A 21,526-nucleotide genomic window follows, 5' to 3' on the forward strand; every position below is an offset into this window, starting at 1 on the left:
ACCTCTTGATTGTTCCAGGGTGTGGTCGATGGCAGGGCCCGTTCGTCTCGTGGGTGTTTTACCAGTGTTCTCCTGCCAGTCGAAATGGTCCTCGCTAGCCTGCTCGAATCGACACGCCGGAGACACTGAGATCATTCCACCGCCATTCTCAAAGGTGCAGTCAACGTCAAGATCTAATCAGGTCATATAATAATAAGAGTTACTTGATATTGATTCTATTATTTAAAGACAGTGGACACTATTAGTAATTGTCCAAGACTTGCTTTCACAGTTGGTGTATCTCAACATTTGCATAAAATATCAAACCTGTGAAAATTTGAGCTCAATCGGTCATCGAACTTGCGAGATAATAATGAAATAAAAAACACCCTTGTAACACGAAGTTGTGTGCGTTTAGATGGTTGATTTCGAGACCTCAAGTTCTAAACCCGAGGTCTCGAAATCAAATTCGTGGAAAATGACTTCTTTCTCGGAAACTATGGCACTTCAGAGGGAGCTGTTTCTCACAATGTTTTATACCATCAACCTCTCCCCATTACTCGTCACCAAGAAAGGTTTTATGCTGATAATTATTTTGAGTAATTACCAGTAGTGTCCACTGCCTTTAATTGTTTGGTATGTTTATATGTGGCAACACACATTGTGTCAACACCCCGTTTTTGCACTGTATTTTTCCACGAGGACTGCTCTGGGGTGAATTCACAAAGATTGTTCTAACTACATGTAGGGACAGTCCTAGGAGTTACTAAAAACTCAAGGCTGGCCCTTAAACTTGTCCTAACTCGAGATAAGACTATAGTCTTAACTCTTTGTGAATTTCAACCGGTTTATTTTCTCACATGGACGTTGATTGAAGTCTTTAATTTTATGATTAATATTTAACCCAATGCTGACTGTAAACGTTTACAAAAATAAGATGTGTAGACTTATAAGATAATGTTGACCATACAGTATATTCTGTGAATTCACTTAAGCATTTTAATGTTTTGCAGTTGCGGCTTACAGCTGTACAACGCGACTTGCAGGTAACGGAATGCAGCGCATCAAACGAAAACAAACAATTACATTAATTATTACAAACAAGTCATTGACAGTTGTCATCATGTCATTACAATGCAATCAGCGAGTACACGAAACCCACCCATCAGCCAACCTCCTTCCTCGCAGGACAATAACATCATCCGTCATTACAGCTCAGTCATCATTAGTTGATTTAAAAACCACAGACCTTGGTAGTTAGCAATGGTCTAGACTTTCAAAGTTGTATTTAATTGATTTGTTCGGGACTAAATTAAGTACTACCCTCCCAAGTGGGCCCAACGACAGTTTGGGACGCTACGCTTTATTGCAATATCATGTCGATGTAACAGAAGGAAAAACGCATTTACTGTCCAGAGAGGTCTCGGGAAAGGAAAAGTTGAAGTTGCGTTAAAGGCCCTGTTTGGACGCTAATGGTAATTACTCAAAATAACTGTTAGCTTAACAACTTATTGTGGTAACGAGTAATGGAATGGTTTAAAACATTGTGAGAAACGGCTCGCCCTGAAGTAACGTAGGTTTTGCGAAAAAAAAAGGTAATTTCTCACTAAACTATTTGGTTTGAATTCGAGACATCTGCTAAAATCTCGAATGTTTAGGCATCCGAAAGCACACAACTTGTGCGACAAGTGTGTTTTTTCTTCCATTATTTTCTTGCAACTTCTACGACCAATTAAGTTCAAATTTTCACAGGTTGGTTAGTTTATGCATATGTTGAGTTGAAATATGCATCAGGTGAAAAGACTGTTCTTTGACAATTACCACATGTGTCCAGTGTCTTTAATGTACACAACTATTGTGTGTTACCTTTGCAATTGTTTTAAGAAAGGTCACTGAACGTGATGATGGTTTATCACTCATCGTTCCTGGGTCATATTCAATTATTATTTGCAAAGTCACAATAACAACGATGAAAAGTTGGTTTGTGACAACAAATAGAGTTCTCCGTCGAGATTTCTCATAATACATAATTTTTTCGTTTCATACGCTCATTTTCCGGAAACATATTTTGAACCTCTGCGACGACAACTTCTCAAACGAAAATAATCAAAGGATGTCCCTTCTGTTGGCAGTTTGTATTAACGAACATTAGGCATAATGCGTGCAGAAACAGTCTTCAATTGACACATTGCCTTGGATCGGACGTCTGTGCGGCACCATTCAGTATTATGGTGCCGCACAGACGTCGCGAGTTGGTCTATTTATAAAAAGCCGCTTGTAACCGTTTGTTATAAAATGCATAATGGTTGGAAAGATGTTTGAAAAGTAGAATAAAATTATCAACAAAGATTTGCCTCGAAACTGCGTGGTTTTCTTTTTACTTTGCGAACTAACACGGTCGGCCATTTATGGGAGTCAAAAATTTGACTCCCATAAATGGCCGACCGTGTATGGTCGACGAGGTAAAAGGAAAACCGTGCAATTTGGAGGAATGTTTGTGTGGATCTCGATTAAAAAAATATGACAATAATAATAATAATAATAATAATAATCAACAACGATCTCAACGTCACATTATCCGCATACCGTAGTGTAAACGTTTAATCACGTAATAGATGGGCCTAATATATCAAATTCTATAGCCACAAATTTGAATCTATAAAAGACATTACTGTCATACAAAAATGCACTGTGTCAATGACGTCTACACTTCAGAACGTAAACAAAATGAAAAAAATTCAAGCACATCCGAAAGAAAACACAGAGCTCTTTTGACAGGTTTTGAAATCACGTGTTTTCCCGTGGAAGTCCTCCAGGCAACAAACAGTTATCACCTTTGTATTCTTTCTTCCAACTCTAACCACATTAAATTCCCATCCTTCCTGCCGTAATCTCATTAACAATTTTTCCCGGGCGGTTCAACTTGACAAAATCTCAAACTAACCGTTCACACTTTCTTCGGCAACGGAAGTTTGAAAAATGTTGCCCTGGGGTGCGATCTGCAATCACGTAATAGATGGGCAGTAAATTATCGTTTGAAAGATGCTTCCTTCTTCCCAAGAAGTGAATCAATTAGTAATTGACGCGAGAGGGACACCGAGGTGAGAATATGAATATGGTGCAATGAGTGAGCTGGTTATATGTATCACAAATACATCAGATAGTTTCGCTATTATATTGGTTGAGGGCGCGTCACGTGGGATGTTTAAACGGTTGATAATGACCAGCTGGAGCTGTTTAAAACAGATGGCATATACTACGCGCAAGAATGCATATCCGAAACTGTCTGTCATAAAAATGCGGCACAATGTACAGAGCTCATAAGGACGTCGGAAAACTCGTCGCTACCCTAGTATTCCCATATGTAAAAGAGTGATCCATATTCACTCTCTTGTCCGAGTGGTGTCAGTTTCGCTCTTTTGACAGTGAAAGTCAATCTGTGTCACTCTTTTTGTTCGTGAAATTGGAACGAACTTCACTCTAAATCCAGCTGAAAGTGCCCGTCTTTCACAGACAAGTTGTCCACACCGGACAAAACGAGTGGTGTTTCACTCTTTTACATTTAAGAGAGTAGAAGCTGTCGTGTTCGAACTCAGTGACTTCAGTTGTGGATACGAGATGCTAGCAGTTGCGACAACGTTAAAGAATAGGCTTACTCAATGATCTAGCCACAAGCCACTACCATAAGCCACTACTGAAGCCGACAAGTTCACACACAGGCTTCACACGTGTCGTTTCTTGGCTGAGCTGTTAAGAGCACCGTACTCTGGTGCATATGATCAGCGGAGTGTGGGTTCGAGTCCCGGTCATGACAAGTGTACCCTTGAGCAAAACACTTTCTACAGAGATTTACCTTGTCTTGAACCCCCCATCCTTCGCCCCGCCTACCCCCTCATCTATCAACATGTAAAGATATTCCTCCCAATTCTCGTTACATCCTCGCGATGCAAACACTCCACTGAAAAGCAAAAAGGCACTGAGTTCAGCAAAAGGTCATACCGTGTCCATGAGTAATCTAGTTTAAGCAGCTGTGACATGTCAAGTCATGAAACATCACTTCGTCATGCTAAAAAAATAGTTAGCAAAACTGCCTCAAAGATAGGTGGCCCCGTTTTGTTACGTTCCAAGACAACGAACAGGTTGGGGCTATCCAGGAACGCACTGAACAAGCTTCGGGGACGCCCCAGACAGCGAAGATTTAATCATTCTGTATAAACCAGCCCCTTGATACAATCTGCATAACATTTATCACAATTAATTCTGACAACAGACGATTACGCAGCCGCGGATAGCGCTGAGGTTAAAACATGTCTTGAATTAGAGCGGTAAAACAAACAGGAAGTTTCGTACCTCGTGGGTCGATACAATGACGTTACGCCATTGTGTTTATCTATTGTAAACTCCTGGGTTCACGTCAACTCAAAGTTTGTCAGAAAGGGAGCAACTTCTTCTCTGGAAATTGATTTAAGATTTACCTTATGAGACTTTTAAAATAACGTCATTGATTTGGGACTGATTTCATCAGTCATGAGCGGCACGGATTTTCTTAAAAGTCTGGTTTAGCGGAAACAGTAAAACCAGCTGGAATGCCTGAGTCCGTCAATTGGTTCCCTGCTATCATCAACATCAGTCGGCTGCACAGCAGACGGACACAAGCTTTTTACATTCTCTCCTGTATTGTGCTATTCTCCGAATCTCAAGCGGGGAGAACAGAAATAACCCTGCTATACCAATGTATAGCCGATAATTTTGTTAAGCAATATGCTTAACTTCTTTGTGATACTGGACCCTTGGGAAAGTGAGTCCCTAGTTTCTTCGCAGGGAGACTTCCAAACTTAACTGCGAACAGCTTGATTTGATCAAGATACTTCGTATAGCCGACTCTTGAGAGATAGCTGTTGTGTTAAAAAGTGCCGTTTATAATGAGAAAGACTTGTTGCCGTGTTATTATCCTTTGCTTTCTGCTTTTTGCTTTTTACATGAACAAGTATCTTTTTGGTTTTCGTTTTACCATCCGGATAATTTTATCCTAAATAAATGTAGACAATACATTAAAACTAACATAATACGTTTTTATTTCAAAAGGTGGTTGGTTTGTGAGGTAATATCTGCGAACATGTTTATGCAGGAAGAATTAACCGTAACTTGACAGAAACGTTTCTCAGATTAAAATTTGTTGTGATAAAAACTTACATAATTGTTTTTCATAACCACACGACTACAAAGTGAACGTATTCTCCAAGTGCTGTATAGAGTGATAACCAAACGTTTACCTTCCCTTTCAGGCACGATTTTCTCGTGCTATCGACCCTGATACACAGAGTTCCACAGAGAACTCAGTGACTTGTGAATTTGACAGCCATCCCCATTTCTAGCAACTCCAACAGTCTAATGAACTTCTTCCATGATTATTCTATTTTGTCAGACCATTATTAGTGAGCGTCAATGCGTTCTTTATTACACGACGGATCTGCCGCTGGATTAACAGTAAGCTACTGACGATTTGCTTTGGATAACTAATTAATTAGCACGTTAGCATAAAGAAGTAGATAATTATCGGTGTCTGTGTGTTTTTAAAAGATTGCACAAATGTTCACGATTACTGTCATTATTTCTGGTAACCAAGGATGTCTAATAATTAAACAAAGTAGCTGTATATTTGTTTGTTTATACCCATACACCGATGTGTGTTAGGGAGCGTCTCAAAAGTCGGAACGGTAGGAACGTTCTTTTTGGATCGCAAGAGTATCCCCGCCGCTTTTGTTCGTTCCACAGGACCGGTCATTTGGAACGCTCCGCGTATACTTTGTCATGAAGTTGCGATCCTGCGGGCATATGCCCGCAGGAACGTTCTTTTGCGCTAGGAACGTGCCCGACTTTTGAGACGCTCCCTTAGCACTGCATAACTCAGTACTTTCCCGAGTCATGTGAAAATAATATCACAGGCATGTTACTCGGGTGGGACTCGAACCCACGACGATTGCAATTCTAGAGCAGTGTCTTACCAACTAGACTACTACCGAGGTAGCCCGGCAGCTAGAGGCAGTTCGAATCATATGTTTTAGCAGCGGGTACCGCAACAATATACTTTGTTCACAGGACTCGAGAAAGTACTGAGTATACAGTGCTAACACACATCGGTGTATGGGTAAAAACCTCCTTTATCCCCGATACAAACGTAGCCAAGAAGCCTGATCAGGCCCGTAATAAACGATGATGCTTGCTGCGGACCGGAAAAACACTTGGTAGTAACAATTGTATTGCACGGGACCTAGAGTTGAATTGCCCATCCGAAGGTCAAAATAATGTGGTCAAGTAACTTGAGCATGCCGACTAAGCTGCGCACTGCACAATAATAACATAGAGGGAATAATATGTCTTTAAAAAGGGCGCCATTAAGCGTTACGAAGTAATGACGTATGGTGATTTGGGTCACGGTGCTGCCATTTTCCCCTTTACCACCGCAGCACTATTATAACCAAATCGAGGTGATTGAGTTCGAGTCATTTATTATTAGCTGTCGATGACAGGTGCAGGGAACACGTAAGAATGTTCCAACATAAATTTACGTGTGCTTTATTTGGTGGAGTTGCTGGATTTTAGGCCTTTTTCGAAGCCACGGACTGCGTTTGGGTTTGGGCTTTTAGTCTATTTTAGCTCTGTTTGCGTTTTCTAGGGAGAATTTAATCAGGTGGGCGGAGCCCAGCCCACGCCCAAGCCAAAGCCCAAAACCGCAGTTTCGAAAACGGCCATAAACTGTACAACGCACTTACCATGCATGGTGATGTCATCAATGGCGATATCGCTTGCTACACCTTTACCTACAACTGATTCAAACACGATCTGAAATTGAGCAGAATACAACAGTCAATTAGTCATCACATAAATAATAGCCTATCATCCACAGCCATCACCACTCCCGATCGGTCAATGATTTTCAAAACTCCCGCCATTCCAACCAACTTGGCCCAACACAAAAGGAGTGATGTTTCCTTATTTCGTGTCCATCAACCAATATCGTTAGTGCACATAACAGTTGATATAATTGCACCGGTGTGAAGTTATAAGAAAAATTCTAAAAACTAGGCCACTGGTCAGCTGGAAAGTTTTCAATTATTGAGCACCTGTTCTGAATCATGCTCATCCTACTTAAACCGGATGGGATATACCTCCCCTATCCTTCTTCAACCGGATGGGATATATCTCGCCTTGGCAAGCGCTGTATGTAGACATCACCTCGAGCTAAAGACACCAAATCATACCTCATTCGACCGTGGTTTGTTATAATTATGAGTAAGATAGTTTCGAGACGTAAAATGTGACATGCCTCAGACATTCAATTGAAGATTCGTTGTTTTTTTTACCAAAACAAAAATGTGTATCTGTCGATATGTTGTTATTGCTCAATTTTGTCCCCCTTTTTAATACGGTGTTACGCACCGTTGATGTTCGACATGAACTATGTGTCTGAAAAGTTTTGCGGAAAACATAATAGGTCAGACTTAAAGGTAATTGTCTGCCATACTGGATCTGTGGCGATGGTCAGGCAAAGTAACTTGTCGGGCACAATGTTTTTTTCAGAAACTAGAAGTCGTATGAAATGGTTGAAATATTGGTACATAGGTCGTTTTTCAAATCGGTTTCCCCACATGGTTGATAAAGGACAATGTAACAGATGTGACCAGGATGTTAATAGAGTCGATAAGAAGGAATAATGAGGAGAATAGTTTTGCCGTTCATAATAATTAATTATGGAAAATAGGAGAGAGTCCGTTATGTGGTGTGGTCTCTCGTGAATATAATTTGAAAGTGAGTCTAAATTTATACACTCTCGGACTCGTAATTAGTTAACATAAAACATACAATTCTGACATAAATTATTAAAGGAAATCTTACAATGAAAATGAATAGTTGACTGTACAATAAAAGAACTACGAGAACGCACTATTAAACGTACTACCATACGTGAGTAACACAAGTTATCCGCCCGGAACTTTTGTAGTTTGGAAAGTAGCTTTTAGTCTAATTAATCAGAGGGTGATCGGTACCTGTTTCAGATACATGTTTTATGACTTGTTGAATTCAAGCACAATACACTCCCTTTAAATTGATATCAACGAACTGTCCTACCGCGTAATATGCCTTCTGGCCAATCAGGGCCGGACGTAAGGTCTGGTACCCTGTCTGGACACGCTTAAGCAGTGTCCCTCTATGGTATTATTTAATTATTACAAACTGCCGGCAGTGCTTCTTCTCTTCCCAGGTCCAGTCAAAATCATCCAGGGACCAGGGGCGACTTTTATTTATATGACATTAGACTAAAATCTGTACTTGGCACGGGAAGCAGTCTCGCTAACCACAAATCAGGTCCACTGACCAAAAGATTTGAAGCTCAGCCTGGCATTGACAATGAAAATCTAAAAGCTCACTGGGACACCATAATCTCTTATTGAAAGACCTTTTAATTCTTTAAAGAGCCTGAGGTGGGATGAGTCTCGACGATTCGAGTAGTGTGCTCTGTTTGTCTCAATTAAAATGCTACTGACAGTGACAACGTGTACTTTAACTAACATTTTTTGTTCAGCATTATTTGGGTGGTGACCAGCCTGTCAGGGTTTCCCCGTCCTGCCTATAGTGTTGAACACTTTTTCAAAAAAAGTATATGATCGGATGTTTGTAAAAACGAAACTTCCAAAACGGGAGAATGGTTGAGTTTTTGAAACGATGATCTCCTCATCAATGGTAAGAATCGCAACAATGACTCATTTACATGACTCTGAGACCAATCAATACAGCATTGTTTTGACGGTAGCTAAGGAACAATCTGTGATCCTCAAATAGTTACTGTTTTAAAGCAATCAGCTTTTGAAAACCAAGCTGTCATTCAAGAAACTTGTTACCCGGAACGAATTCTTCTTTGCAAGTTGCGATAATAAAAGTTAATTTCAATTCTATATTTCCAAGTATATATCTATCAATTCAGATTTCGGTTATGCTTTTCATAATATTTATTACCTCCTCTGTGCCCAGTACCAATCTATCTACCACTCCCAAAATACTTGTTGTTACACCAGCCATCTCATGTTACCCCAAGCTGCCACACCCTGTCTTTTTTCTGACAACTTTATATAATATTCCAGTCTGCATCTTCTGTCTTCTTTCTGCTCCTGCAGAATATATACTGAAGAAAGGAGTGTGTACAGAGTGAAAGCAACACAGAACTGCTCGTGCATGTGTGGGTTTTGTCACTGTGTAGCCTTTGAGAATGACAGCCCATGGGTCGAAACGTGAGTGGATTACAACTTTTGGTGTATGAATGTAAAACCTTACATACATTACTTCGTGACACAGAGTAGTCCCAACGCAAAAAGTTATGAGACAGAACAGGACTCCCATTACTTACTTCCAGTTAGAATCAAAAATAGATTTTCTCTTGGGACGGGGAGGGGTGGACAAAGAGATCAGAAACAGGCTGGAACACACAGCGGATACAATCTGATGTTTGAGTTAACCATGTGATGATACAAGCTATCATTTAGCGGATCACAATGAGGGAAGTGCGGACGCCGGCAAATGCGTTTCCATGTGAGGAGTACGTGCTTTTGTTCGTCGCAGTTGCATGAGGGTATGGGTGTTAGAAGAAGTCAGGACTGGTTTCAAGATGAATCTTTGACCATTGCTCAACTCAACATGTCATGTTTTTCAGCACTCGGGTACGGAAAAATCAGTTACCTCAGTCAAGTTCTGTTTCATTCGTTCGTTGAGTCTAATTACGTCACGTCTCATGTTAACTATGCCACTGAGTTGTCTCTGTTACTATGCCAAGTGTAGATGTTACTTTAAGTCATTCCAAAAGTTGCCGTTAACAACTAAGTCAAGTCAAGTTGTCCACTTAACTATACTTATGTCAAGTATATGTGTGTGTTTTAATAATTATGTCAAGTCTCTTTGTGCCTATAAACTATGCCAAGTCAAGTTGTGCCATAGATGTTGTCAAGTATAGTTGTGCGTATAAATATACCTGGTCTAGTTGTACCTATTTAACTACAGAATTAACATAGTAACGAGTCCAGCGCCACGTGAGTGGGTAGGGGTCTAGCGCCACAGTGCCACACTCTGGTGAGGGGAACTGAGAGGGGGGGGCGGGGTAAGTGGGAGATGTTGATTTGGAGTGTGAGGGGAGAGGCTATAAGTTAGCCTTGTTGAGGTATGGCGGACGTGATAGGAGTGTACTGTTTGGTTTGGGTGTATAAACACAATTTTACCCCAACCTTTTAGTGTTGTAGCATTGTGTACGCCATATCTCAAAAAGGCTTATTGAGATTATGTGATTTCCAACTGTCAATCATCTTTACATTAAACTAAAAAAACAGTGAGAGTCGGGAGTTTTCTATTGAAAAGCTGTTATAAAAAATATATATTATTTCATACAATGGGCACTTTGTAATATCCTTACCTTGACTGTACTGTTAGCAGGGAGTCGTATCTCTCCCATATGCCACATCATTCCCATGTTACCACTCCGTCTCCAGACTGGTGATGGGGGGCTTACATCACCTCGTATGGCCACAAACACGGCCAGTCCGCCCATCTGCTTCCCGAACATGTGATAGAAGAAGCGAACCAGCTTCCGTTTAGGTCCCACTGTCAGCGTAGGGCTCGTCAGCCTGGCTCTAGACCGCTTGGGGAGGCGTTGTAAGCCCTTCTTGGCCTCCACTGAGGCTCTGGCGTATATGTAACCGCCACCTGAAGAAAAGAAAAAAAAAACACATTAATTTCGGTCACGCCTGGGTAGTTTTAACTAATGTTTACTTTGTTGTAGAGTGTTAACTTGAGGCCTTGCAGGTCCCATGGCTGCCAATTCCCGAGTTGAATCGCACACTTGGATGTGATCCCCGGCTTCATGGCTAATGGCTGGCAACCCCGAACAATGTTGTTGACTAAATTAGGGAAACCGCCAACGTGCAGCTCAGTTAGTAGCTCACGTTAAACTGGAGGTCGTTGGTTCAAATCCCGCTCTAGTCAATGCTCCTTTTCAACCCAAAATCAACCACAAATTAACGCATTCAATTTTCCTTGTGTTTTATTTGTATTCGTTTTTATTTTCGGGGTAATTCAATTCTTGTATCGTACAACTTCTTGAAAACAAATGCTTTTTAAGTAATGGTTATCAAAGACCTGTTTAGAATTATTTGTTCTCAGATGGCACTCATTAATTTGCATCAGATGACCTCATAAAAGTTTGTAGTAGCAAAGTTTGCGGTTTCACCCTCCACTACCGGTTAACAAGGAACTTTGCTTTGACCAGTGGTTAACCACCGGAACTACACTATCCTGAAACGGTTTACCACTGATAGCAGAAACCGATTATTAGAAAGGTCAACCATTTTAACACACATCATCACAACTTACTGCAATAACATCTTTATATTCTGCTTCTTGAGAGTTTAAGTTTCAAGGCTTGAAATGTCGAGTCCCTTTTTAAACTTGAAGCGCCCTCTATTAAATTTTTTTTACTGAAACTTACATGAAATCATCAGATTATGTAACTCCTGTCATTTATTTTATTTTTATTTATTTATTTATTTATTTTATTTTTTTTATTTTTTTTTTTTTTTTTTTTTTTGGGGGGGAAGGTGCAGCCTTTGTGACAACTTCGTGAATTATCCTACCAGCATATATGCTGGTTTGCTTTGTCCCTATTGTCACAGAGACATGTACAGTATACGCAACCAGTTTTTTGAACCGTAATTTGCTACTTGTTATGAATACTCGAGGTAGATTTTTACCTCCTTGCGACTGAAGAAATCACAAGTGTAAACCGACTATATGACTATGAGCCAAGCACCCAATTCATGACGTCACTTCGTTCCCAATTGTGGTGCCAAGCTCAGAAGAAAAAAAAAATCAACTCGTCTAGTGGAACCATTTTACCAAAGTGCATTGACCACTAACACACCGACGTCTCGCTTGAGAACTACCACTTCTGCAGCATCATTCTAAACCTTATCATAACGGAAAGTTCCCTTGACGAATTAGGAATCCGTAAATGAGAAGTCTTACGTCATGCACCGATAGCCCCAGCCGGTAACCATTTCCGAAAAAGTAAAGTTTACATCAACCTATAACTTGATTTGATTCAAATGAAGATAATCGTCTCTCCAGCTATTCGCTGTGACAGTTTTACATTAATAAAAAACAATACCATATAATTTACGCTAGACATATCCACACTAATGTTGGCTAGGTTATTAAGAAAACATTTACGGTTAGCCTCGTTATCACTTCCTTCCCTTCTTATTCAAACTCGCTTTCATCTTGCTTTTGATCACATAGTCATTGTATCGAAGACACTGGCGCCAAAGTCGCATGGCCTACTTATTGTCACGTCATGCGTTTTGGTTTAGCCTCGAGTTTGCCGCCAAAAAGTCGAAAGCGCCAGGTCTATTTTTAGTGTTTGCAAATACGAAGAGTACACGGTTTGTTAGGATCATGTCACTGTGCACGAGGCAGTTTGCAGGCAACCAGTCCCAGGCATTCTCATAGAAAAGATTTCATTCATATGTACATTTTACATAATTTTCATGAGAATCGTAAGACAATGTTTGAAAAGTTGCTCATGTGCTACCAAAGTGGTATTTAAACATGCACTGCAGTTGCCTCCAAATTTGTCTGCAAAAGTTGTCTCATATGACCATGCCCTTGCGCTGCAAAGGTTTTGTAAAATTGAAGTTGAAGTTGTGTAAATTGTTTATTTATAGCTTCAAATTACTTTCATCAAAGTGTTGATCTAAAGTTTGCTCTTTCTTATAATACCAATATGAAAATGGAAACTTGTCATTTTTAAACAAAATTAATATCGTAACTCCACGAATAGTGTTAAAGAGTCCTGACCTTCTTGATGTCATTGAAAACGCAAAAGAATTTCTCCAGAGAATAAAGTCAGATTTTGTACACTCATGTCCATGTGAAGTGAATCATCAACACGGGACCAATGTTCACTTTATAAGAGTTCTGCCGAATAAGGTATCAAGGGAGCGGCTTTATATAAATATGAAGAACCCAACTCATGCATTACAGACGAGAAATCTGCAAGAATTACCAACGAGCTTATTTCATTCTACGGTAGTTATTCAGCGTGTGCACCTTTCTCGCAAATCGCATGGCACCCTGCTTCTCCTCACAACGCTTGCAATCAAGACAAACAAAATCCCCTAGACTGGTGCTTCCGGAAAGTCCCCCCCCCCCCCACACCCCACTTCCCAACATCCAAGGTTACCGTGTAAGAAAAACTCTTATACGTCGCAAGACTGATTTGGCCAAAAAGGACGAACTTCAACTACTAAGGTGACATGTAATAATGAGAGAGGGCTGTCCATACAACTAAACTGTCTCTAGAAATCATGTACGCCCTTTGTCTGCCCACAGCAAAAACACGCCCACAAAGAGGGGGTGATCGGAGACTCTGAGATCCTCGTTGCTGAACTTTCCAGACCAGAAAGACATTTTTGGGGGGACGGTAGGGTTCAAAGTCAAGACTGATTTAGTTTAACTCAATAATGCAGGAAAGCGGGTAATCCGCTAGAATTAACATAAGTCCTCAGATGTCAGAATGGCTAGCTGAACTTAGTGACCGAAGAGATTATTTTTGCGCGTGGCAGGCTTCAAAATGATGGTATCTGATTCGAGGAATCTATATTAAAGGGAATGTTGTAAGTAAGTTGCCTGTTTGTTGTTTGTCTGTTTTGGATGACTTTGGGATTTTCTGTTCTTTGTTTAATTGTTGGATCGTTTTTTATAGTACTGTTTAAAACCATATACACTTTTGTAACAAGAAAAGTCACAGATTTACAAATAACTTACAGGGTTTACAAAAGGTAATGGTGAAAGACTTCTCTTAAAATATTAATCCTTGAAATGCTTTACTTTTTGAGAAAACATTAAAACAATTATCAATTCTCGATATAAAGAATTACAGATTTATTTTAACACATGTCATGACAAGGCGAAACGTGCGGAGACAAGGGTGGGTTTTCCCATTATTTTGTCCCGACTCCGATGACCGATTGAGCTTAAATGTTTACTGGTTTGTTATTAGCTGTTCCGACCGTCCGTCGGAACAGGTATTGTTTTCGTCGAGATTTTTATTATTTTTATTATTTTTATTATTATTATTATTATTATTATTATTATTATTATTATTATTATTATTATTATTATTATTATTATTATTATTATTATTATTATTATTATTATTATTATTATTATTATTATTATTATTATTATTATTATTATTATTATTATTATTATTATTATTATTATTATTATTATTATTATTATTATTATTATTATTATTATTATTATTATTATTATTATTATTATTATTATTATTATTATTATTATTATTATTATTATTATTATTATTATTATTATTATTATTATTATTATTATTATTATTATTATTATTATTATTATTATTATTATTATTATTATTATTATTATTATTATTATTATTATTATTATTATTATTATTATTATTATTATTATTATTATTATTATTATTATTATTATTATTATTATTATTATTATTATTATTATTATTATTATTATTATTATTATTATTATTATTATTATTATTATTATTATTATTATTATTATTATTATTATTATTATGATTATTATTATTATTATTATTATTATTATTATTATTATTATTATTATTATTATTATTATTATTATTATTATTATTATTATTATTATTATTATTATTATTATTATTATTATTATTATTATTATTATTATTATTATTATTATTATTATTATTATTATTATTATTATTATTATTATTATTATTATTATTATTATTATTATTATTATTATTATTATTATTATTATTATTATTATTATTATTATTATTATTATTATTATTATTATTATTATTATTATTATTATTATTATTATTATTATTATTATTATTATTATTATTATTATTATTATTATTATTATTATTATTATTATTATTATTATTATTATTATTATTATTATTATTATTATTATTATTATTATTATTATTATTATTATTATTATTATTATTATTATTATTATTATTATTATTATTATTATTATTATTATTATTATTATTATTATTATTATTATTATTATTATTATTATTATTATTATTATTATTATTATTATTATTATTATTATTATTATTATTATTATTATTATTATTATTATTATTATTATTATTATTATTATTATTATTATTATTATTATTATTATTATTATTATTATTATTATTATTATTATTATTATTATTATTATTATTATTATTATTATTATTATTATTATTATTATTATTATTATTATTATTATTATTATTATTATTATTATTATTATTATTATTATTATTATTATTATTATTATTATTATTATTATTATTATTATTATTATTATTATTATTATTATTATTATTATTATTATTATTATTATTATTATTATTATTATTATTATTATTATTATTATTATTATTATTATTATTATTATTATTATTATTATTATTATTATTATTATTATTATTATTATTATTATTATTATTATTATTATTATTATTATTATTATTATTATTATTATTATTATTATTATTATTATTATTATTATTATTATTATTATTATTATTATTATTATTATTCTTCTTCTTCTTCTTCTTCTTCTTCTTCTTCTTCTTCTTCTTCTTCTTCTTCTTCTTCTTCTTCTTCTTCTTCTTCTTCTTCTTCTTCTTCTTCTTCTTCTTCTTCTTCTTCTTCTTCTTCTTCTTCTTCTTCTTCTTCTTCTTCTTCTTCTTCTTCTTCTTCTTCTTCTTCTTCTTCTTCTTCTTCTTCTTCTTCTTCTTCTTCTTCTTCTTCTTCTTCTTCTTCTTCTTCTTCTTCTTCTTCTTCTTCTTCTTCTTCTTCTTCTTCTTCTTCTTCTTCTTCTTCTTCTTCTTCTTCTTCTTCTTCTTCTTCTTCTTCTTCTTCTTCTTCTTCTTCTTCTTCTTCTTCTTCTTCTTCTTCTTCTTCTTCTTCTTCTTCTTCTTCTTCTTCTTCTTATTATTATTATTATTATTATTATTATTATTATTATTATTATTATTATTATTATTATTATTATTATTATTATTATTATTATTATTATTATTATTATTATTATTATTATTATTATTATTATTATTATTATTATTATTATTATTATTATTATTATTATTATTATTATTATTATTATTATTATTATTATTATTATTATTATTATTATTATTATTATTATTATTATTATTATTATTATTATTATTATTATTATTATTATTATTATTATTATTATTATTATTATTATTATTATTATTATTATTATTATTATTATTATTATTATTATTATTATTATTATTATTATTATTATTATTATTATTATTATTATTATTATTATTATTATTATTATTATTATTATTATTATTATTATTATTATTATTATTATTATTATTATTATTATTATTATTATTATTATTATTATTATTATTATTATTATTATTATTATTATTATTATTATTATTATTATTATTATTATTATTATTATTATTATTATTATTATTATTATTATTATTATTATTATTATTATTATTATTATTATTATTATTATTATTATTATTATTATTATTATTATTATTATTATTATTATTATTATTATTATTATTATTATTATTATTATTATTATTATTATTATTATTATTATTATTATTATTATTATTATTATTATTATTATTATTATTATTATTATTATTATTATTATTATTATTATTATTATTATTATTATTATTATTATTATTATTATTATTATTATTATTATTATTATTATTATTATTATTATTATTATTATTATTATTATTATTATTATTATTATTATTATTATTATTATTATTATTATTATTATTATTATTATTATTATTATTATTATTATTATTATTATTATTATTATTATTATTATTATTATTATTATTATTATTATTATTATTATTATTATTATTATTATTATTATTATTATTATTATTATTATTATTATTATTATTATTATTATTATTATTATTATTATTATGATTATTATTATTATTATTATTATTATTATTATTATTATTATTATTATGATTATTATTATTATTATTATTATTATTATTATTATTATTATTATTATTATTATTATTATGATTATTATTATTATTATTATTATTATTATTATTATTATTATTATGATTATTATTATTATTATTATTATTATTATTATTAGTATTATTATTAGTATTATTATTATTATTATTATTATTATTATTATTAGTATTATTATTAGTATTATTATTATTATTATTATTATTATTATTATTATTATTATTATTATTATTATTATTATTATTCTTTGTTTCTCCCTAAATCCCATAGCGTTTGTACACGTTTTTGCGGCAGCCTAATCTCCTAAACCATAATACGAAAGAGTGATTTTATTACCAAAATACGAAAGAGTGAGTTTATACCAAATTGAAGCTTAGAACATAAGCTTAATTCTTATCGTAAAAAAAATGCTAAAATTGTTAATTAATAAGCCTTAATTAAGCTTATGAATATTTAATTAGCAAACCAAGTTAACACCATATCTCAAAAAGTAGACCGCCGATCCTGAAACTTTTTTCAGCCATACACTAGTCAGGTCCTGTTAAGGTGATTTCTGACATAACATTTCGGACGACGTCACCATGACGTCATGTAATGCACGTTTTGTGTCTGTGCACAAACACAATGGCTTTTCAAATCTATACTTTGAACTGGTCAAAAACACAATAACTTCAAAATAATTTATCTGTTAGTTTCCTAAATATCATATTATGTGTAGAAAAATACACTGATTCTAATAAGATTTGTTTCCGTCCATAAAAGCAATCAATGTTTGTCTATTAATTAATTAATCAATTAGAATCTTGGCGTCATGGGTACAACGTAGTACTTCATAAACTGGGTGCATGCAGTCACTTTCATTGGAATGTTTTAACTTCTCTATATGGCTCTTGCAATACACTGCGGACCTATATGGGTTGAGGCATCCCGGGGAGAGTCTAAGACAATGATGTCGTGATGTTGGCATCTTTTTATTTGTTTTTGAAAAATGTCAACTTGTAACTAATTAACCACATGACCCTCATTTGCATATTAAATTAGAAAATCTTTGCAGCACCATATTTCAAGAAGTACGCAGCCGATTTTAAGACTGTTTGTAACTAAAGACTCTTTGGGGATTGGGGATTAATTTTGAAAAACCGTGACCTCAAGTTGACCCCTACTTCCGGGTCGACCGGAAGTGGGACCATATCTCAAGAACTATACAATCGATTTTAAAACCTTTTTCAGTTATAGACTCCTTGGGCATTAAAGATTAGTTTGAAACACATTTGACCCCATGTTTACCTTTACTTCCGGGTCAACCGGAAGTGGGCCCATATCTCAAGAAGTACAAAGCCAATGTTCAAACTTCAGTTATAGACTCTTATAGGCAATAAATATTTACTTTAGAAAAATGTGACCCTATGTTGACCTCTACTTCTGGGTCAACCGGAAGTGGGACTATATATCAAGATCTTCACAACCGATTGTTTTAACTTTTTCAGTTATAGACTCCTTGGCATTTCAGATTAGTCTTTGGTAGCTGTGGGCCCATTTTGACCTTTACGTGCGGGTCAACCGGGAAGTGTGACCTAATATCAAGAGCTACACAACTTTTTTGATTTTTTTTTTCATTTATAGATTCCTTGGGCAATGAAGCACATAATCCAAGCAAAACATCACGGAACAGCTTCGTGTTTGTTCACAAACACTTAATGTCTAGTTTTATATAGAAGTTGTGATACACAAAGTGTGGGCTTTTGGACAATACTGTTTACCGAGAGTCTCCAATGGCTTTACCTATAGATATTTTTATTTTTTTTAATTTTACTTAATTGTTATAACAATAAAGTAAAAAGTAAAACAAATAACTTGGGTTTGTTGTCTATCTTCTTTTCAAATGTGCAGGCCGACATTAACGTTTCATTTCGGGGACTTGTTTGTTTGTGTGTCTGTTTGTTGGTTCCGATCGAGACTTTCTTGTTAGATTTAACCAAGAGTTGTTTGCTTAGCCTTGTCAACAGAGGTGATATCGATACGGTGTCCGTCGCTCCGTTAATTTATATATAGATCTTCCGAACAGTTTTTAAATAAAATTGTTTCTTAAAGCTCGAGCAACCAAACCCCCATTCTACTCAAACGAAAATACATTTAGAAATGTGTTGTTGTTTTTTTGAGCGTGTTTTAATAAAAGAGCTTAATAAATTTAAGTCACTCCGGTAATCAACGTAAAGTTCATCAAAGTGCAAAACTCAAAATCATTGGTACGTGAGCCAGATCAAATCAGCATGTGGGATTAGTAATTTACTCAGCAAGTACGGCGGAAGTGCCACAGAGAACAGTGCTGCTCCCATTATTGGTTGTTTTGTTTCCAACAATTTTAACACTATGTTTGAATAACATTGTGTAGTATTGTTAAAAACTGTCCCTTTTTTTTTTGACGATGGGATAGGAAAGGTCTACAGATGTATGTACATACCCCCGGAGTGGTCCGTGGAGGGACCCGTGTTCCTTGCCGGCGTGGAACCCCGACGAAGCCGCCATGTGTAGTCGCCACTCACGGAAAACCAACCGCACTTTGGGTTGACGGCGTCGTCGAAAGTACATTCTTGCGATAGCGTACCAGCTAAAAAATAGAATTGGACAAAAACGAGAACGTTATAATAAAGCTTGAAGATGGGTAAATAGAACATCAGCCTAAACCAATAATAGCTTCTAAAGTTCAAAAATTGAACTATTTATTGTGTCATTATGCTGCGCATTGTATGATAAGAAAAACCAAAACGGTTGTTGGTGATGTGGCAACCAACACATAGAAAGAGGAGCAAAATGAAGGCCTGTCCAGACATACACCATGCTTTCTTTAGAAGACGATACTGATCGAAACGTCGAGTTGAAACCAACGGTTCTTTTCAGAACCACCCAAACTCATTAGAGATAGTCATTACATGGCGTTACCGCAAACTTTTCTATATCGTATTTCCACCATGCAAAGTTTCAAATCCTACAAGACATACATCAAAAACCAACTATCGCCCTTTTCGAAACGACGGCTTCGAGTTTGGATTCGGGTTTGGATTCGGCTCAGGCTAGCTTGGCCCCGCCGGTTGATTTGACTATTGCGCATGCTTTGCGTATACGTGTGAAGGGCTTCAGACGAGAGTACGGAGCCTCAACCTGAATCCAAAGCCGAAGCCGTTGTTTTGAAAAGGGCCTAATGTGAATACTCCAACCAATAAGCAATCACAAAAGATGAGCGGGGCGGTTGGATACTCAACTATGGCGGACAGTCCCCCATGAGCATTCCCCAACACTCACAGCCATTTCACGGGCCTAGAACGTCGTCTTGAAAGTCGGTTGAAAACCTGAAAGCCTACTCTCTCAATGTAAAAGAGTAAAAAACACCACTCTTTACATTTCGAGCTGTCCCTCATATGGCTCTTCAAAAAGAGTGTTGGTTATTTCATTTTTTTAGTTTTAGAGGGGTTTCACTCAAGGACAGAGTGAAAAATCACTCAAAAACATGCAAACTTCAATCTAAAAGAGTGGAAGACCACTCGAAAAAGAGTTGTCCTTCATTTGGCTCATCAAAGAGTGCTTTTCACTCTTTTACATTAAAAGAGTACACGAAAATGTTAAGAACGGATATCATTACCAAAAGTATTACAGGGGTCATGGCAGCCATGGACTCTGCAATTTATGGGCCTTGTCGAAACAACAGTTTGGGCTCGAGCTTGGGTGGGCTTGGGCCCCGTCCCGTATGATTGAAGCCCCGAAATGAAAACGCACGTCCTCTAAATAACTGACGGAGCCTAAACTCATCACATGCCCAAGCCTGAACCGTGGTTTCGAAAAGGGCATATGAGAGTATCTCAGTCAAACAAAACGGGGATGGGTATCTTTAAAATGGCTAAAAGAAGTAAAACACACCCTGCTCTGTGTAAAGAATGTTTTCTGAACTTGACTTTTCCTCATTAATGTCAGGATGAGTCAATGCAATCAATTACAACAATATGCTTATTTACAATCGAATCGGAAGACGTCTATTTTTGAGGAAGGAAAAACAAATTAACAAAGTGGGATATTGACGAATGGGTGTCCAGAATAGTCCGCGATGCAAGTCGAGTGAGTATAATAGGTCAACCGTGCTGACGATGGCAGAAGAATAGTGCACTTTTACATGTGCACACATGGGAGTGGTGTAACGTGTAGTACTAATTACGAACTTTACAGTTGCCCAAGTATCTGTTATCTAATTTTACCATTAAAGGAAAGTGTGTCGTGCAATAGTAATAATATGCATCACTGTTTGATAAAGAGCCCCTCCAAGGAACATTACATAACTGTTTATTTTGCTAACAGTTGCTGGAAGTGTA

The 21,526-nt window shown here is 34.5% G+C and overlaps 1 protein-coding gene across 1 annotated transcript in view; it reads right to left on the reverse strand.

Moving 5' to 3' along the window:
• LOC139942265 (uncharacterized) overlaps positions 1-21,526 on the reverse strand; it is an 86,100-nt gene that overhangs the window by 32,370 nt on the left and 32,204 nt on the right. Inside the window, exons 2-5 of the mRNA XM_071939059.1 lie at positions 19,630-19,776; positions 10,436-10,725; positions 6,753-6,822; positions 3-173 (exon numbers count right to left, since the gene is read on the reverse strand). Of these exons, the coding sequence (XP_071795160.1) occupies positions 3-173; positions 6,753-6,822; positions 10,436-10,725; positions 19,630-19,776 (678 nt within the window). The remainder of the gene's footprint in view (positions 1-2; positions 174-6,752; positions 6,823-10,435; positions 10,726-19,629; positions 19,777-21,526) is intronic.

The sequence above is a fragment of the Asterias amurensis genome, chromosome 9, assembly GCF_032118995.1.
Source record: "Asterias amurensis chromosome 9, ASM3211899v1".
Classification (NCBI taxonomy): domain Eukaryota; kingdom Metazoa; phylum Echinodermata; class Asteroidea; order Forcipulatida; family Asteriidae; genus Asterias; species Asterias amurensis.